At 41.7% G+C, this 20,926-nt stretch overlaps 1 protein-coding gene across 3 annotated transcripts in view; it reads left to right on the top strand.

Annotated features, from left to right (window-relative positions):
- Positions 1-20,926, top strand: part of PRICKLE2 (prickle planar cell polarity protein 2) — a 337,544-nt gene that overhangs the window by 257,369 nt on the left and 59,249 nt on the right. For all 3 annotated transcript variants that reach the window (XM_036870260.1, XM_036870261.1, XM_036870262.1), the window contains 2 exons: positions 17,542-17,655; positions 20,507-20,644. In XM_036870260.1, coding sequence (XP_036726155.1) covers positions 17,542-17,655; positions 20,507-20,644 — 252 coding nt within the window. The remainder of the gene's footprint in view (positions 1-17,541; positions 17,656-20,506; positions 20,645-20,926) is intronic.

The following is a 20,926-nucleotide window of genomic DNA, read 5'->3' as shown; positions in this document are numbered from 1 at the left end:
TTTAGGGCTATGTATAATAACATGTCATCTTCAAACAGTGTTAGTTTTACTTCTTCCTTTCCAATTTGCATTCTTTTTATTTCTTTTTCTTCTCCGATTGCCGTGGCTAGGACTTCCAAAACGATGTTGAATAAAAGTGGTGAGAGTGGGCATCCTTGTCTTGTTCCTGATCTTAGAGGAAATGCTTAGCTTTTCACCACTGAGTATGAAGGTAGCTGTGGGTTTGTCATATATGGCCTTTGTTAGGTTGAGGTATGTTCCCTCTATGCCCACTTTCTGGATAATTTTTATCATAAATGGGTGTTGAATACTGGTAATTTTATACTAACAATTTTAAGATCATTTTATGTCTGTTGTTTACAGCTTTACTTCTTTCATTTAACATAGGTAAGAACCGATCCTGAAACTCTACTTCCTAAAAAAAAATGGATGTTTAAAATTAGGCCTTCTTTCTTTTTGATTCATTTCCTGTTTCCAAAAATGGTTTAGATGAACTATCAGTAGAATAACTAAAACAACGGTAAAGAATCCTATAGGCAACAGGGGGAAAGGAGATAATTATAACAGAGACCAAGACTGAAGTTTGCTTCTACAACTGGGCACTGTCATTGGCTAACCACAAAACAATATCTGTTTATTTTGGAAGAGACTAAGATAGCACGTGGATGAGCATTGTTTTAGACCAGGTGTCAGGGATGTCAGAATGCTGAAGAATGCCTGCTGGAACTGCTTATTTGGGTCTAAGCCTAGTTGATGTTGAGTTCTCTTCTCTTGCAATTATTGACTAGCATTGGTTGCTTCTCATGCCGCTCCAAGAGCAATCAGAAGACTGTCATGAGCTAGAAAGAGGTGCTGTGTAATGGGAATTCTGTGATCTGTAAAATATTGAGTCAATGTCCCAAGGCTGAAAATTCAGGAGAAATTACTTCCCCAGGTATTAGTAGTGATTTATTTAATGGGTCTTCTCAGTGGAAACACAGTACGATACTCTCATTTGTTATAGATTCTGATGGGTGAGGCCAAAGTTTCCCCTGCTCTCTTTAATTGTTTTATTAAAAACAGAAGGAAAGTTGCTTATAAAAGGACTTAAATGTAAGTGTCGATACATTGCCTGATTCATTTTATTTCCCCACTGATTTTCACCATAATATCAGAGAAGTGTTACTGCAAAAGAACATTTGGCACCAACATGTAATAAAAATCACTCTGAACCCTAGTCACACTCATAGAGATGGAAAGGAGAATGGTGGTTGCCAGTGGTTGAGGGAGGGGAAGTGGGGAGTTAGTACTTAATGGGTACAGAGGTTTAGTTTGGGAAGATGAAAACGTTCTGGAAATGGTTGGTGGCAATGGTTGCCCAACAGTGTACTTAATGCCACTTAAAAATGGTTAAAGTGGTAAATTTTGTGTTATGTGTATTTTACCACAAAATGAATAAATACATGAAATAAAATAATAAAATTTAACAATATAGTCTGGGGAGTCAGAGCACTCACTTCAAGGACCACAGGCCTTTGTCGGGGATGGACGTGGGCATATTAACATTTCTCTTGCATAGACCTCAAAGAGAAAAAGTTTGTCAAGCTTGAGTCACTTCACATGACCTTTACTACATAACATTATGCACATAATATTCAAAGCAGACACATTAGCAGATAGCACTGTTGATCTCCATCGTCTTTGGAATTCCACTTGGTTCATGTGGCTTTCATGATGAAGCAGCCTCTCTAGTCTGTTTATTATTCTAGGTTTTAACAGGAACCACAGGCTTGGAGGATGAACTGTGTCTGCACTGGGTATGGAGTCATCAGTTGCTCAGGGCAGAGTGTGATCCTGTGACTGGTTTAGGGAGACAGTGGGGTGAAGCGGAAAGAAAATGAGCTTTGAAGTAAGACCTAAATTTAAATCCTGGCTCAGCCCCTTTCTCCTGAGCAGGTCAGATAGGTCGTAATCTAGTCCATCCTCATTATTCATGGATTAGGTATCTGCACATTCACCTCTCTCTCAAAATTTGTTTGTAACGCCAAAATCAATATTCGTGTCACTTTCACAGTCATTCCCAGACAGGTGCAGGGGGCAAAATTTTTTTAAGCTGAAGTATAGTTGACTTACAGTATTGTGTTAGTTTCAGGTGTACAGCGAAGTGATTCAGTTATATATTTTTTCAGATTACATTCCATTATAGATTATTACAAGATATTGAATAACTCCCTGTGCTATACAGTAAATCCTTGTTGCTCATCAAGTATGATAGTGTACATCTGTTAATCCCACACTCCTAATTTGTCCCTCCTCCCTTCTCTTCTCCCCTTTGGTAACCATAAGTTTGTTTTCTGTGTCTGTGAGTCTGTTTCTGTTTTGTATATAGATTCATTTATATTATTTTTTAGATTCCACATATAAGTGATGTCACATAGTATTTGTCTTTCTCTGTCTGACTTCACTAAGTATAATATTCTCTAGGTCCATCCACACTGCTGCAGATGGCAATATTTCATTCTTTTTTATGGCTGAGTAATGTTCTATTGTATAGGTATACCACATCTTTTCACACAAGCCAGCTGTCTGTTGATGGGCATTTGGGTTGTTTCTATGTCTTGGCTATTATAAATAGTGCTGCTATGAACATCGGGGTGCATGTATCATTTTTGAAGTAGAGTTTTCATCTTTTCCCAGGAGTGGGATTGCTGGATCACATGGTAGCTCTGCTTTTAGTTTTTTAAGGAACCTCTATACTGTTTTCCATAGTGGCTGCCCCAATTTACATTCTCACCAAGAGTGTAGGAAGGTTCCCTTTTCTCCACATCCTCTCTAGCATTTATTATTATAGACTTTTTGACGATGGACGTTCTGACCAGTGTGAGTTGATCCCTCATTGTGGTTTTGATTTGCGTTTCCCTGTTAATTAGTGATGTTGAGCATCTTTTCGTGTACCTGTTGGCCATCTGTATGTCTTCTTTGGAAAATGTCTGTTTAGGTCTATTGCCAACTTTTTGATTGGGTTGTTTTTTCAGTATTGAGTTGTGTAGGCAGTTTGTATGTTTTGGATATTAACCCCTTGCCAGTCACATCATTTGCAAATATTTTCTCCCATTCGGTAGGTTGTTTTTTTGTTTAATTGATGGTTTCCTTCAGGGGGGTAAAAATTTTGAATATTATTTAGCCATAAAATGTCATGAAGTTCTGATAGATGCTACCACATGAATGAACCTTGAAAACCTTTTGCTAAGTGAAATAAGCCAGACACAAAAAGAAAAACATTGTATGCTTCCACTTGGATGAAATAGCCAGACTCGGTGAATTCACAGAGACAGAAAGCAGATTAGAGGCTACCAGGGGCTGCGAGGAGGGAGAAATGGGGAATTATTGTTTAAATAGGTAGAGAGTTTCTGTTTCGTATGATGAAAAAGTTTTGGAAAATAGATCGTGGAAATGGTTGTACAACTTTGTGATTATAATTAATGCCACGGAATTGTATACTTTAAAATGGTTAAAATAACAAATCTTATGTTATATATGTTTTACCACAGTAAGAAAAAAATTTTTTAATTTCTTAATTAAAAATCAACTTTGGCGCAAAGCCAGTGATATTTTGGTGGTGTTTGTTACTGTGGCATATCTAGCTCATCCTAACCAAACTTTCCTTCCTCCCTGTTCCTCTAAAATGGCATAATATAGGACATTTAGAGTTTTATGAACATTATCTAACCTTGAACCTGTAGGCCAGCGTTTTACCTTCGCTGATCATTTGGTTTCTCAGAACAGGGAAGACTAAATTCTTACAATTGTATCCACAGATACGTTTGAAACTTAATGAGGCAAGCAGCGTAACTGAGGCTGAAAGTAGCCTTGGAGGTCAGAAATACCTACTTCATAATGTATAAATGAGCTCCTTAGTTTTCATATTTTTCCGTGGGTTCACAACCTTGTTATTTTAATGTGCAGAAATGAAACTGCCTTAAAATGAACTGATTCCAAACAAAGATCACCTGTATTTTAAAATGGCTTTCCAACAGTGTTCTGTGAAAGCAAACTCCAGTCTATGTAAGAATGAATTTTTCTTGGAATTACAGCATGTCGTTACGCGTCACTTCTTAGTTTAAAAGTTGAATTTGTCCTAGGATATCTTCAGTTGCTGCTCTCTAAACTTTTTTTCAAAATGGCTCCACATGACATTGTGAATCTATACTTAGTAATAATAGTGGGGGGAGGGTGGAATGTGGACTAATTATGTTTACAGCTCTCTACTGTTCTTGTCTTCTTACCTTTTTAAAGAGAGTTTGCCCAAGAAGCGGACTTATAAGTTTCCAACAATGATATACTGGGACTGGCTTATACAGTATCACAAGATCCAATTGGTCCGTTTTCAGGTATTTTGTAAGCCAGTTAAATTCAGCCATTCTTAAAACTTAATTATATAAACTTATAATTAAACTATATTAAAAACAAAGGTAATAAATACTCAGACCTCATCACTTCATGATTACTTTCCCATATTTTACTATTATCTGTGCTCTTGAGGTTATTTCGTTTATTAGATCCATACAGTAGAAATATTGTATAATTGTATGCATCTCTTCCCAATCCCACATGCAGTGATGTCACATTGGTAGCTTGAAGTCAGCCCTAGTAGGATTATTTATACCATGGAAATGGGCAAATGCTACAGATGTAGGATTGATTTATTGTTTTTTGAAACTCTGAAGTGTTTTTCTCTGCCTCTAATGGCTTCTGCATTATAGTCATTTGCCTACTTGTCTTATACACTCTATTGAAATATAACTTCCTTCAACCAGGGGTAGTTTCTTATGTGTGTGTGTGTCCTTTCCACACAAGTACTCCAGGGTTCCTTGCATGCAGTAGACTGTTAGCCTGCTCAGGCTGCCTTAACAGAATACCACAGACTGGGTGGCTTCAACAACAGAAATTTTTTTCTTCACAGTTTTGGAGGCTGGAGGTCCAAGGTCAAGGTGCGGGCAGGGTTGGCTTCTGGTGAGACCTCTCTTGCCTTGCATTCGGCTGCCTTCTTGCTGTGTCTTCACATGGCCTTTTCTCTGTGCATGAGCACTCCTAGTGTCTCTTCCTCTTCTTAGAAGGATATCAGTCCTTTCTGATTACAGCCCCAATCTTGTCACCTCATTTAACCTTAATACCTCCTGAAAGGCTCTTTCTCCAAATACAATCACATTAGGGCTTACGGTTTCAGCGTGTGAATGGGGAGGCGGGCAGCACAGTTCGGTCCATAATATAGACATTTATGACTTATGGATTAGATTGCTTTGAAGCTAAGAAATATAGATCCTTCACTGTGTGCCTGTCTTTTTGCTAGTTACATTACAGGCAGACCTCAGAGATTTGCAGGATCAGTTCCAGACCACCACAGTAAAGCAAGTATTGCAATAAAGTCACAAATTTTGTGGTTTCCCAGTGCATGTAAAAGTTATATTTATACTATGCTGTAGTCTATTAAGTGTGCAACAGCATTATGTCAAAAAAAATGTACATACCTTAATTAAAAACCACGTTACTGCTTAAAAATGCTAACCATCATCTGAGCCCTCAACAAGCTGTAATGTTTTTGCTGGAGGGTCTTGCCTTGACAGTGAGGCTGCTGACTGATCAGGGTGGTCGTTCCTGAAGTTGGGGCGGCTGTGGCAGTTTCTTAAAATTAAACAACAATGAAGTTCGCTGCACAGATTGACTCTTCCTTTCACGAACAGTTTCTCTCTAGCATGGCAATGCTGTTTGATGGCATTTTCCCCACAGCAGAACTTCTTTGAAAATTGGAGTCAGTCTTCTCAAACCCCGCCAGTGCTTTATCAAGTGAGTTTACGTACTATTCTAAATCCTTTGTTGTCATGTCAAGAGTCTTCACAGCACCTTCATCAGGAGTAGGTTATATCTCGAGAAACCACTTTCTTTGCTTATCTATAAGAAGCAAGGGCTCATCTGTTAAAATTCTATCATGGGATTGCAGCGAATCATTGTCATCTTCAGGCTCCACTCCTAATTCTAGTTCCCTTGTTATTTCCACCACACGTGCAGTTACTTCCGCCACTGAAGTCGTGAACCCCTCAAAGTCATCCATGAGGGTTGGAATTAACTTCTTCCAAACTCCTGTGAATGTTGATATTTTGACGTCTTCTCATGAATCATGGATGTTCTTCCTGGCATCTAGAATGGTGAATCCTTCCCAGAAGGTTTTCAATTGACTTTGCCCAGATCCATCAGAGGAATCACTTTCTTTCCCAGCTATAGCCTTCTGAAATGTATTTCTTAAATAATAAGAGTTGAAAGTCAGAATGGCTCCTTGATCTGTGGGCTGCAGAATGGGTCTGTGTTAACAGGCATGAAAACAATATGAATCTCATTGTACATCTTCATCAGAGCTCTTGGGTGACCAGGTGCACCGTCAGTGAGCGGTAATACTTTAAAAGGAATCTTTTTTTCTGAGCAGTAGGTCTCAACAGTGGCTTAAAATATTCAGTAAACCGTGTCATAAACAGATGTGCTGACATCCAGGCTTTGTTGTTCCCTTTATAGAGCACAAGCAGAGTAGATTTAGCATACTTCTTAAGGGCCGTAGGATTTCGGAATGGTAAATGAACATTGACTTCAGCTTAAGGTCACCAGCTGCTTTAGCCCCTAACAAGAGAGTCAGCCTGTCCTTTGAAGCTTTGAAGCCAGGCACTGACTTCTCTTCTGTAGCTATGAAAGTCCTAGATGGCATCTTCTACCAATGTGTGGCTGTTTTGTCTACATTGAAAATCTGTTGTTTAGCATAGCCACCTTCATGAATCATCTTAGCTAGATCTTCTGGATAACTTGCTGCAGCTTCTACATCACCTCTTGCTGCTTCTCCTTGCACTTTTATGTTATGGAGAAGGCTTCTTTCCTTAAACCTCATCAACCAACTCTGATAGCTTCAAGCTTTTCTTCTGTAGCTTCCTCACCTCTCTCAGCCTTCACAGAATAGAAGAGAGTTAGGATCTTGCTCTGGATTAGGCTTTGGCTTAAGGGAATGTTGTGGCTGGTTTGATCTTCTATCCAGACCACTAACACTTTCTCCATATCAGCAATAAGGCTGTTTTGCTTTCTTATCATTTGTGTATTCACTGGAGCAGCACTTTTAATTTCCTTCAAGAATTTTTTCTTTGCATTCACAACTTGGCTAACTGTTCGGAGAAAGGGGCCTAGATTTCAGCCTATCTCAGCTTTCGACACGCCTTTTTCACGAAGTTTAATCATTTCTAGCTTCTGATTTAAAGTGAGAGATGTGCAACTCTTCCTTTCACTTGAACACTTAGAGGCCATCGTAGGATTGTTAATTGGCCTAATGACAATATTGTTGTGTTTCAGGGAATAGGGAAGCCCAAGCAGAAAGGGAGAGATGGGGGAATGGTTGGTTGGTGGAACAGTCAGAACACACACAACATTTATCAATTAAGTTCGATAAATGTGCGTGCTTCGTGGTGTCCCAAAGCAATTACAGTAGTAACTGATCACAGCAGCTACTCACCCGAATATGCCCATTCTCCCCTGAGAGCATACTATCACTTAATAAATCCTCGATTTGCTTTCTTGGAAAAAAAAAATCACTGATCACAGATTATTATAACTAATAAAATAACAGTGAAAAAGTTAGGAATATTGGGAGAATTACCAGAGAATGTGACACAGAGGCACAAAGTGAGAGAATGCTATTGGAAAAATGGTGCTGATGGACTTGCCTGTCGCAGGATTGCCACAAACCTTCAATTTGTAGAAAACACCATATCTGCAAAGCACAGTAAAGCAAAGCTCACTAAAATGATGTGTGCCTGTATAACATTTGAGCCTCATAGCAATATTTCAAAGTAAATATTATTATCCCCATTTTACAGATAGGAACATTGACTCTATAAGAGATAAAAAATTTGCCCAACTGTGTACACATGGGAAGTGTTCAGTCCATTATTCAGACCCAAACAGTGTGACTCCAGAGTCCAAACACTTAGCCACTCTAAGAAACTGCTACCCTGCTTTTTCATACACATGTACGTGTGTATTTTGTCTAAAGGCAATATTGAAACTGTTATCCAAAAAGTAAGCAACTGTTGGGGAATTTTTAGTAGCATATATGCAAATGTGTAGACATTCTGCAAAGTGTTTTGGTAAAATTGAGGTGGGGCAGTCTTGTAATTGCACCTTAAAGGGAGAGTATTGAAATTCCCAGTTCTTCCGTTTCTAAGACCTCTTCTTTAAGACAGGATAAAATAAATAACTGTCAGATAATGCTCCAAACTAAATGGAAAGTATTTTCTAACTAGACATTGAAGTTTAATACTCTAAATTAAAAAAAATTTTTTTTAACATCTTTATTGGAGTATAATTGCTTTACAATGGTGTGTTAGTTTCTGCTGTATAACAAAGTGAATCAGTTATACATATACATATATCCCCATATGTCTTCCCTCTTGCATCTCCCTCCCTCCCACCCTTCCTATCCCACCCCTCTAGCTGGTCACAAAGCACCGAGCTGCTCTCCCTGTGCTAGGCGGTTGCTTCCCACTGGCTATCTGTTTTACGTTTGGTAGTGTATATATGTCCATGCCACTCTCTCACTTTGTCACAGCTTACCCTTCCCCCTCCCCATATCCTCAAGTCCATTCTCTAGTAGGTCTATGTCTTTATTTCCGTCTTGCCCCTAGGTTCTTTATGACCTTTTTTTTTTTTTTTCTTAGATTCCATATATATGTGTTAGCATACGGTATTTGTTTTTCTCTTTCTGACTTACTTCACTCTGTACGACAGACTCTAGGTCCATCCAAATGGACAAATAACTCAATTTCGTTTGTTTTTATGGCGGAGTAATATTCCATTGAATATATGTGCCACATCTTCTTTATCCATTCATCCGATGATGGACACTTAGGTTGCTTCCATGTCCTGGCTATTGTAAATAGAGCTGCAATTTTAACGACAAGGATTGGAAAGGGAGCGAGCATGTGAGCGCAGACAGCCATAGCTGCAGAACAACTCACCTGATTTTGAATCCCAGTACCTGCTTAGGACGTAATGTGATTATTTTCTTTAATTTCTTTGAACAGAGTTGACTCAACTTGAAAGAAGTTCTCTGGCTTCAAATCAAAAGGGGTGTTGCTTTTGTCCCTTCCTCTTAAAGAAACAGTACATTGACAGTTATTTTATTCATCCTTTTCTTAGCGTCTCCATCATGCATCCCACATCAGTGATCTCTGGTGAAGAAGCAAGGGCTTGGGTGGCGTGAAAGGGAAGCTCTGTGAGCTTTACTCTGGTTCCTCCTGAAACCTCACCTGTGTGTTCTGTTGCTGCCTGTGCCTGTTCACATCCATTGATAAACCAGAAAGGCAGAGAGATGAGATCTGAACACAGCACGCATTCATTCAGCAAACATTTGTTGAGCGCCTACTGTGTGTGACACCTTTTTCTGGGGATAGATGGTGCACAAAGCCCCAGGCATTCACATTCCAGAGGGAAAAGAGAGACAATGAACAAGTAGATTATGTATCAGCAACTGGTAAATTATTTGTAGAAAAGCAGGTTAAGGGTTTACCATTGTCAGCACTAGTGACATTTTGATCCAGATCATTCTTTACTGTGGAAACCACCCTATGCATTGTAGGAGCTTTAGCAGCATCCCTGGCCTTGACCCACTTTCTGTCACACTTCTGTGCACTTTCTGTGCACACACGCGCGCACACACACACACACACCCCAGTTGTGACAACCGAAAATGTCTCCAGACATTGCCGAATATCCCTTGGGGGTCAACATTAGCCCCAGTTGAGAAGCGTTGGTCTAAAGAGTAAGAGGGGGAGGTACTGATATATTGGGATCAGGGAAGACCTACCTGTCTTTTAAGGTGACTTTTGAGCCAAGACTGGAAGAAGTGAGAATAGGCATCCTGTAAATTCTGGGGGAAGAACGTTTGCAGCAGAGAATGGCTAGTGCAAAGGCACTGAGGTGAGAGGCACAGCAAGGAGGCCCTTGTGAGCAGGACTGAACGGGAAGAGTGTAGCAAGTGATACGATCAGCCAGCTCTTCCGGAAGCCAGATCATGATCCTATAGTGAGGGCTTCGGCTTTGAATCAGAGGGTGATGGGAAGTCATGAAGGGTTTTGAGAAGAGCAGTGAGTGATGTGACCTGGTTTATCTTCACATGGGGTTGTTCTTGCTGAATAATCACCTGCAAAGGGCACAAAGGTGAAAGCCAGGGTCCAGAAGCAGCCGTGGCAATAATTCCAGTGAGCACTTAGTCAGGGCTGGACTGGTTGTGAGGGGATGGGGGAAAGTGACTGGATTCTGGGTATATTTTGAACCTAAATCTGACATGGTTTGCTGTTGAATCAGACATCGGCTGTGAGCAAAAAAGAAAAGAAGGGGTCTTTGAAATATTCTTCTTTGAAAATACCCCAGATGAGCTTTTATTCTTGATTTTTGATCCTAATCCTATGGGAGTTTAAGCGCGATGCAGACATTGGTTACGCATTAGGTTTTAGACTGTTATTTCCTAAATTACTTCCTGAGTAAACCAATTAAAATTATAATGCGCGTCTCCAGGAGAAAAGGGAAGGAGCCAAACTCGGTATGATTTACCTCTTAGACGCTGCTTAACAACACTTTTCTCCTATTGCTTGGGTAATGAAATTCGGGCAGGTGGGAGCCAAATGAACAAACGGGCCCTCAGAAGCAGCCTGTCACCCCGTGCTCATAGGTATAATGCTACCTGATTATTCTCCAGGTCCCCATTTGGGAACTAGTGTGCAGTTTTCATAAAAACCACCATGTGCCTCCAATTCACGCAACATCTCTCCCTTCTCTGTAGCACCTGCCTTCTGAGACCTCAGGCGTATGCTAGATATTGCCTCCCCGGATTGAGGTAGATTAACCAAGGTTCCAAGCTTCTGTGAGAGAGGCAGAATGTGAAATAAAGGCTCAATCTTCTAGTTAGTCTCTGAGTTAAGATGGGCTTTTATAAAACCTTCCTAGGGCTTCCCGGGTGGCGCAGTGGTTGAAAATCTGCCTGCTAATGCAGGGGACACGGGTTCGAGCCCTGGTCTGGGAAGATCCCACATGCCGCGGAGCGGCTGGGCCCGTGAGCCACAGCTACTGAGCCTGCGCGTCTGGAGCCTGTGCTCCGCAACGAGAGGCCACGATAGTGAGAGGCCCGCGCACCGCGATGAAGAGTGGCCCCCGCTTGCCGCAACTGGAGAAAGCCCTCGCACAGAAACAAAGACCCAACACAGCCAAAAATAAATAAATAAATAAATAATAATTTAAAAAAAAAAAAAAAAACCTTCCTAATGTGTCAGCCCACATTAGTGATTACACTCCGGGAGTTTTTACCTTTACCTTGTAAACTCACATTTGCTTTCCCCTTAAAGCAGTGTTTCTCCTGGTTGGGTGTGAGGTTTTTATTAAGAATGCAGAATTCTGGGCTCTATTTCAGACCCAGAGGGATAAAAATAGGAATAATGTTCAATAAGGGCCCTAAATGATTCTGTAGTATGCTAACATTTGAGAACTATTGCTCTATCATTAGGAATTGCATTCACTTCCAAGTAACTGAAATGTAAATAAAGAACTAGTTTATTTCTCTTATTGCCTAAAGAAGTTCAGTGATAGGCAACCCAGGGCTAGTATGATGGCTCTGTGGTATATTCAGAAACTCCCATTCTTAAGGTTACTTCATGGTATAAGATGGCTGCTGGACCTCCTGCTGTTGTGTGTACATTGCAGCCAGGAAGCAGGAAGGAAGGGGAAATTGGGCAAAAAGACCTTTGTCACCCTCTTGGCCTCCTTTAAAAGAGCTCTCCCAGAAGTCACATCTTTACATGTCATCGGCCAGAATTTATTCAGGTGGCCACATGTAGCCACTCCAGAGGTACAGAAATATTGTCCTTAGCTGGGCATATTGATGCTCTAAGTAAAATGATAGTATTCTAATTAAGGAAGAAAAGAAAATGGATATGATATTGGGCAGCCATCTCTGCCAGAACTCCCTTACACCGTCGTACCATGGTGGTGTGGAAAGACTGTTTAATTTGGAGCACATCATTTTACTTACTGTCAGTTCATTTTGAACCATATGTTGGTTATGTTATGGAGAACACCAAAGGAAAACATGTTTTTCGTTTCTGTGGTCAATCATGCAGACATATTAGGAATTTACTATATCTTTTTGTCTTCTTTTCCATCCATCTGCTAGTCTTTTTTTTTTTTTTTTTTTTCCCCTTGATAAAGAAGCCCAAGAATCCATGTAAAACAGAGGGAGAGGATGAGGAAGCCAAGTTCAGAAGTGGCCCTACCATGTTTTAGCTGTGTGACTCTCAATCTGATGAGTGTAATGTACCACCTCCAGGCTGTGGGGAGGGTTCACAAGACACTGTATATAAAAACACTTCAGGCATAAGAGCAACTCAATAAAAAAATACGTTCCTTGATCCCTTCCTTCATTTGGACAGTGAAGGACAGTTGGTTCTAAATTCAGCCCCAAAATTCTGACTTCGTTGTTGGGTTCCCGCTCTAAGAAAATAGGAATGCTTTTGATATGGAAAATGTACCACCCCAAAATCTGAGCACTTTGCCATTAGGATTTCTCATTGTTGTAGGAACTGGTGGAATCCCCCTGCTTAAGTGTATGTGTAGGTGTAGAAGGAGACATGTACAAAACTGAGTGAAATTGAACAAGTTCTTTTGCCTCCTCTGGATCTCCTGGGGTGCCTGGCAATCCCATGGGTTGGCTGTTGAAGGAAAACACTTGGGTGACTCTAAAACTCTTCAAATGGGCTCCCTTGAACCAACAGCAGGGGCATCCCCTGAGAATTGGTTAGAAATGGAAATGATCGCCCTCGCCCCCCAAGGCCCCCTGAATTAGAAATGTGTATTTTAACAAGCCTTCCAGGTGGTTCTGGTGGGAGCTAACATTTGAGAACCACCGCTCTAAGTAAAGCACGTTTCTCTCCAACGAGGAGCCATTGACTCCCTGGCTTCCATCTCTGCTCAGGCAGAAGTGCTGCCAAATGTGCAGTTCCTTCTGACAAACCCAGTCTTTCCAGCTGGGTGAGGTCTTGCTTTGCAGACTTTATTTGCACACTGACTAAAGCTCTTACAATCCGTCTGACACAGACTGACGTTATTGCCAAACCTCGCTGTTGGGAGTAACACTTTAAATAAAGGCCTTCAGTTATTTTGTTTTCCTAAGCCAGTTTATTGTGTTCAGGATGCTTTTGTTTGGAGGAGATGTACCTCTTGTGGCTACACCCAGCGCACAATCACAGGGCATCTCTACCTGGGAATCTGTAAATGGAGCGAAGTTCCTAGCACGGTCCACAGACCTGCGTTTGGAGAAATATACTCAGTATACACAGGAAGAAAAATCAAGTTATCGACCTGCCGGATAATAGCTGGGTAATGATCATCACTGACAAAGTTCTATTGGATTTGACTATTTACTTGTAAAAATTAAGAAGTGAAACATGTTTGGGCTAAAATGAGCAATCTGCAGGGTTTTCATGGGTGGTGCCAATTTTCACTTTTGTAGTGCCAGAAAGTATACTAAATATTTTCCCCTTACTATTGGTATGATTGGTGTTTGTTCTGAGCTATACAGTAGTTTTATTATGGAAGATGCCAAAACATTTCCGTGCATGTGGCATTTCCATGTTCAGCCAGAGACAGATTGGGAAAGAGAGCCGTTTCTCCCTCATTCCCATCTGTCTGCTAATCCCCTTTGCTCAATGAAGAGCTTGCAAAGTCCAGCTTCTAAACACCAGGAGGAGACACAGAAGCCACCATGAAGGGGGGTTATTTTTACTCCTGGACTTGAACAGGCTTTAAAGAGAACTGGACGTGGTAAAGGACCAACTCACTCTCCTGCCTCACAGCAAGTCAGATCACCTACCATGTGATATGGGGGTGATTTGGTAGGTTGTTAATTAATAATTAGCTGATTTGGTTTGATAAATGGAGTATTTTAGCAGGTAAGTTTTTAAGTCATCTGCCAAATTATTGGTTGCCTTGTGAGAAATTATGTTAGCACATTTTATATTGAAGGAGTTATGGGAATACTGGTAGAAAAGATGCGTTTTCGGTGGTGGTGATGAGTAGGCTGCAATTATAGAAGGCAACACAAGATGTTGGGACTTCCCTGGTGGCGCAGTGGTTGAGAATCTGCCTGCCAATGCAGGGGACACGGGTTTGAGCCCTGGTCTGGGAAGATCCCACATGCCGCGGAGCACCTAAGCCCGTGCGCCACAACTCCTGAGCCTGCGCTCTAGAGCCTGTGAGCCACAACTACTGAGCCCACGTGCTGCATCTACTGAAGCCTGCGTACCTAGAGCCCGTGCAACGCAACTAGAGAAGCCACCGCAATGAGAAGCCTGCACACCGCAACAAAGAGTAGCCCCTGAGCACCGCAACAAAGAGTAGCCCCCGCTTGCTGCAACTAGACAAAGCCTGCGCGCAGCAACGAAGACCCAACGCAGCCAAAAATAATGAATAAATAAAAATAAATAAAAATTTCTTTTAAAAAAAGGCAACACAAGATGTCCAGCCAGGAAAGGTGTTCCACAAGAGTAGTCACTGCCTCTGTTGACTTAAGAATTCAGTCTTTAAGATGGATGTCAGCATACTGAGGTATTTATTTACCACCTAAATATCTCTAGAGCTCTCCATCACTGCCTCCCCCTTAGTCCAATCATGTGTTGGGACTCCTTTATCCTCCAGTCTTAAAATGGCATGGAACCTCTACATTCCAATCTCCAGGTGTGGCCCTTGCCCAAGATGGGGTAGGCAGGAGCCTTCTGTAAGGAAGTGGAATTGAGCAAAGCTAGTCAGTCTAGGGTGGACTCTTGAACAGGGCTTGTGTAAACTGAAGTCCTGTGGGGAACAGATCTGCAGAGAGGAAAGAATAGAGCAAAGGTAGAAGGACACCAGGCTTAGGGAGATGGGAAATCCGTTACTAATCACCTTCCATTGGAAGTTTCCATTTCCTCAAGAGGCCCTACCATACTGCTGGGTTTTTTGAGAAAACACTACATCTTTATAATAATTTACCTTTTTTCCCCCTGAAACCAAGCTAGCTTAAATCACATTTTATCCCTTGCAGCCTTCTTTCTTAGACCAATTATAAGTGGGGGGCTCCCCAGGGTTGGTCTCACTCTACAAGCCGACAGTGTTACCCTACCTCTTAAAATGGAAGGAAGGCCAGGAAGATCTGGATTGTTCCATTTGGAGTATACCAGGCTGGACAATATACTTATTGCTGTGTATTCATATTATTTATTGTTATTGAGGACCAAATGCTCTGTCTCCACTCTCGTTTACTTACCACAGTCATATGATGAGGATTCTGAGAGGTTTTGTTAACTTGCTCAGGAACACGGGGATGGGAAAGGACAGAGCCATGACTGGGGGTTCAGATCTACCTGGCCATGCTGCAGAGAAGGTACAGGGAAAACTCCAGCCTGGGTCAGCCTTGGACGGTAGCAGAGAGACCTTCCTTGTTCAAGGTACCAGTTCAGAAGATGACTGCTCTGGGCAGTGAAGAGAGAGGTGTGTGAGTGATGAGGGGTGATTGAGAGGAACGTCAGTGGAGCTCAAATCAGACTCTTTGTGATCAAGCATCCACAGTGATTCATTTTATTTTTTTAAATTTATTTTATTGAAGTACGGTTGATTTACAGTGTTGTGTTAATTTCTACTGTACAGCACAGTGATTCGGTTTTACATATATATCCATTCTTTTTCACATTCTTTTCCATCATGGTTTATCGCAGGATATAGTTTCCTGTGCTGTACAGTAGGACCTTGTTGTTTATCCACATAGCGATTCATTTTATATTAGCATTTGTCCCTAATGTTCTATAACCATAATGGGAGCTGTGAGAATGACAAAGTGATGTTTCCACAAGGCTTTTCCACCAGTCATTTTTTGACCTGGGAGGCAAAGCCCATTCCCCAAGACACAGGGACGGGGCCTGCTTCTTTATATACCTGGCTCTTACCTGGTGAGGCATATGGGGCACGAATCTAACGAGCACATAATGGTGTGCCAGTCTCTGATGGGCTCATCGCCAGCTTCTAACCCCAAACTAACTCATGATCTGGGCTTGTGTTTCTTCTCAGAGAGAGTGCCAGTAACCTGTGGGCTGCCTTCAAAACCCGGAACCATTGCTTCCCATCCTGAGACTTGGCTTCCTGCCAGGTGCCTCTAGGGAGGGGTTGCAGGGCCCTGGGTCCCCAAAGCCGGCTAGTCTACAGCAAGAAGTCTGTTTATGTTTACCTTTGGGATTTGATTAAGAGGATGATACACACGTGATGGTGAATGGTTACGATCATTTGTTATGAAAATAAGGATAGCTTACCCATCTTTTTTTAAGGCTTTGTTATCACAAAACCTTCTTCCTCTCTCTTCTAACCATTATGATTTCGTTTCTGGAGATCAAAGTAGACAGAGCTTTCGCAACTCTTCACCCCAGCATTCCCAGAACGTGTGGTCATATCCAAGGCTCCCCAAACTCAAGGGAATGTGACCACGTTTGTGGAGCGTAGCCAATATGCTGAATGTAGAGCCCCAAGTCTTCTGTCTTCTCCGTTTTGTTGAATGAATGCCGTGTTTCACAAGAGTTGGTCATGATGCTGAGAGACAGTTGAAAAGTATTTTCCATGATGTCATCTCAGCTTGTGGGATTTTTTTTTTTGGCCTCTCCTATATAAAGCATACCTTCTGTTTTGGCCAGTTTTGTCCCCTAGTTTTACATACAGCTGGATGCTAGGATGTCTGTTTTCTTTTCTCAGGCAAAATTAGATGTTTGGTGCTTTCCCAAGTAGTTGTTAGGGTTGAATGAGCCTCAGAAATTGTAAGAATATGTCCTAACATCTGTAAACAGGAGCATTCTAGGATGTACAAAAAAAGTCACGTTAATGACAATTTTTAATTACACGCTCTGTATCCCGAATTCAGTGACTCTCTTTTTTTTTTTTTGACAGATCTGAGCTGCTTCCTGTCCTTACCAAAAGCTTAAAACCTAGAGGGCTTTTAATGTAGGTGGAGGCTGAGGGACCCAAGAGTTCTCCGCGCGCCAAAGACTGGCGTTGACTCCAGCGCCAAGGCAGGCGCTGACACATCGCTTTGGCTAGGAAGGCAGGTTACATGCTGGAGACTCACAGAGAAAATGGTAAAGCCAGCTCTTGGGGGAGCCTGCCGAGAAAGCCCTACCCTCCGGGTTCACCAGCATGTTTGCCAGAATCTCTTTTTCTAGGAAAAGTTTGCTAGCTTTATTTTTCCCTTACAGAGAGAGGAAAAGCCCCAAGACATGGGTGATCTGTGGGACTCTTTCTTCAAGGATGAATTTCTCTGCTTGCAGTGAGAAACTCATGTGCGGTTGAGTTTCACGAAGGACGAGGGCAGCGGGAAGCAGACGTGTCCTGTTGTGGGAATCATCTCCCCGGGACGTGGGAGTGGGCAGGTGGTTTGAGTAATGGGTGAGTTGTATCTGTGTGCTTTCCATCCTTCAGGTTCACCAGTACTATAGCTGTCTCCCAGAAGAGAAAGTGCCCTATGTCAACAGTCCTGGAGAGAAACTTCGAATCAAGCAGCTATTACACCAGCTGCCGCCACATGACAATGAGGTAAGGGGCTAGAGGGGCCTTCGGAAGACTTTTCTTAGAACTTTCTGTGAACCGTTACCTTTTTCATAATCAGAATGCTGCAATCAGTGAGATCCCCAACGAAAAACTCTGGCAGTTTAGTTTAGGTTTTAGCTTCCTTAATTAGAACTAAAAGGAACTGTCGGACACCTTCTGGAGAGGGTTACCGAAAAGCAGAATCTCATTATGGAGTGGATTCGCCTCTGTGCCTGGCACTACTAGCTATTTGAGGTAACTGGGGAGCACTAAAATTTAAAAGTTCAAGTCCAGGTTTTGTTAGTTGAAGGACATACGATGCTGGTTGCCTGAGCCTGTAAGATGATTGAGATTCCCTGGGCAGTTCAAGTCCGGCACAAACTTTGAGACTCTCTTGAATTTTCAGCATCATTTCTTAGTAAATGAGTATGTAAGTTTTCCATCTTACACTGCAGGAGAAGTTACATGTCCAGATTTGCAGCTGTGAACATTTGTGTTTTTGTCGTTTCCAATCCAACTTGCCAAGGCCACCCTTTATACTCTTGAAAGTATGACTCTCAGGCTGTCCTTTTTTCTGAACCCAGACACAGGGCAGTGTAAGCAGGCATTCATCGTCTTTGAACTCAAATTGATCCTAAAGGGAAATTTGTAAATACGCTTTTAAAAGATCATCATGCTTGGCAGGTTTAGATTTGCAAACTAGAAATTAATTTTCAAGTATCTGGTTTTTAAAAATAGTGATCTACAGAATCACATTGTCTGCTTAACTCTGATTGTGATTTAAAGAAAAACATAACTTTAAGTTGAAAGGAGAAATTTAAAACCCCTTTAGAGAGCTGGACCCCAGCTTTTTACCAACTGCCCCCACCCATAAGCTCAGTCCCTGAGGAAATGAGTGAGTACTTTTTTAGTCTTTATCTTCCCACATTTGAATAAAAGGAATAAATCAAGAGCCTCAAAAGTGAATTTGAATAAGTAGAGCAAAAGCTTCTTAAAAACTGAAGCAACTCCCTAGAAAGACAGTCACAATTCCCTTTCCTATTGTTTATTTCAGGTTTCATAAAACACATTTAAATAATGCTTTCTCCTTTAAAGAAGAGAGCAAGCATTGTAACCTGATGACCAGTTAACTAATTTGGAATTGAAAATGTGGGTTTTTACAAGCAGGAGGGGTGTGCCTTTCTTTCAAAGCATGTCCATAAATTGTCAGTGGTGTAACCATATATTCTGGGCTGTTCAGGTCATTGCAGTTCTTTCTCCACATGAAGACTTTTTTTTTTTTTTAACCTTTTTTTACTTGATAGAGGGAAGTGATCTGTTCTTTTCTGCTTTTTAATGATTAATTCTGTTTATGGTTAACTGTGGTTTCATGAAAAGAGACCCTTCACATTTTGTCTTCCTGTTGGTGAGAATTGCTTACATGTGACCCAGTAGACAGATTTGCCCATTTGACATGGCCTTTTTAAGGACAGAGGGTGAATCTAAAGTAAATATTTGATCATTCTCTTTTTCACCCAGATTAGACAATTTTGATGTATACAGCTGCAGTGGTTTTCAAACTAGTCCTGGTTCAAAGGTTTCCCTTTAACCATCTGTAGGACAAATCATCGGGGCAAGTCAGTTAAACTTGCTGATGCTCAGTTTATTCTAAAGTAAGATGGGGTGGGATTAGAACCATGTTTCCCGAAGTGTAGCAGATCCATGACTTTGGTTGGTACATGGCCATGGCAATAAATAATATTGAACCACATAATGCGAGACTCACTACCTTTTCAATTGCATTTCATTCCTTGTGACTGAGTTGTCAAGGGGGGAATTTTAGTCTGGGGGGAGCAGGTATCTCACACCTGCTAGTCTCCATTTTTAAGTAACAGCATTAAGAACCTCCGTTTCAGAATCTCCGACAAGCAAAAGTAGCCAGCTAGAATCCAGCAATGTGGTTTTGTTTTCAGTCTCGTATTTAGTTTTATGGTCGCTCTGTTTTTCACAAGTGATATTGCTTTTCTATTTTTAGTCATAATATACTTTCTTTTCAAGTAAATGTATTCAAGTAAAAAAAAGTGAGTCAGTTTTTAAAACAGTATTAAGTAAACAATAGTTCAAGATTATAGCAAAATTCCCAAGGTGTGCATAAATAAAAGAGAGAATGGGAAATAGCAGATTTGAATATCTTTAATGTCCCTCCCTTAATTCTGTGAGTTTCTGTGTCGGACAAGAAGGAAAATATCTTATGCAAGTTGATGCATTAACCAGAACCCAGCGGGCAGTCCTCTCCCTCCTACACACAGATAAACATGCAGGGACTTGCGTGAAGTAACACAGATAGCTCTGGACCAACTCCTCAGAATCACGCCTTTGGTTCCCATCTCATTTTGGGAAACAGAAGCTGTGAGCACGTTGACCACTATTCTGGCTCGTTGGCCCGGAGCCATTCTTTGGTGTCAAGGATCATTTCCATGGGCACATGGAGGTGAAAGTATCACGATCAATTTGAAGATCCAGATCACTTTGAAAGAAGGAGAAAGTCCCAGATCTTGACTAGCAGCAAAGCTATCCCAGATGGTATGGCTCTTAGTGTGGTGAGCAGAGTGGGACAGAGGATGAGGAACAGTTACAGACCATTGGCCTGCCCAAGAATGGGGCTCTGGAGTTCGGAGCCTCTAGGAAGCTCTTTTGATGGTCAGCAATCTCAGGTAGAGACTCACTTAAATAGCCCCCAGCCTGGTGGTGTTCAAGTGCCCACAAGGACTGTGAAACCAAATGGGAGTGTGTTTAATGAGCACAGTCTGAGGCCTGGGCTTCAGGAACCCTCAGGAGCAAGGGTGACCCCTCCATGCCATCCTCTGTGTCTGTCCAGGTTCGCTATTGCAACTCCCTGGATGAGGAAGAGAAGAGGGAGCTGAAGCTCTTCAGCAACCAGCGGAAACGTGAAAACCTGGGTCGTGGCAATGTCAGGCCCTTCCCGGTCACCATGACAGGAGCGATCTGTGAACAGGTGAGCGTGGATTCCGAGGCGTGCCGAGGGGATTGCTCTGGCATCCTTTCACTCATTCATTCAACAGTTATTTTACCGAGAACCTACTTTGTAGGCCTGGGGGATACAGCCGTGAACAAAAGATTTGAAAGCTTGATCTTGCCCTTGTAAGGAGTTCCGTTCTAGAGCAGAAGTCAGACAGTAACATAAATAAGATAGAAAAAATTCAGTGGGGAAGGGGGTTAGTGTTGGGAGTGTGCAGTGGTTGCAATTTTCACAGTAAAGTGACTGGGAAGGCCCCAC

This window comes from Balaenoptera musculus, chromosome 11, assembly GCF_009873245.2.
Source record: "Balaenoptera musculus isolate JJ_BM4_2016_0621 chromosome 11, mBalMus1.pri.v3, whole genome shotgun sequence".
Lineage (NCBI taxonomy): Eukaryota > Metazoa > Chordata > Mammalia > Artiodactyla > Balaenopteridae > Balaenoptera > Balaenoptera musculus.
This window is presented reverse-complemented; position numbering and strand designations above follow the sequence as displayed.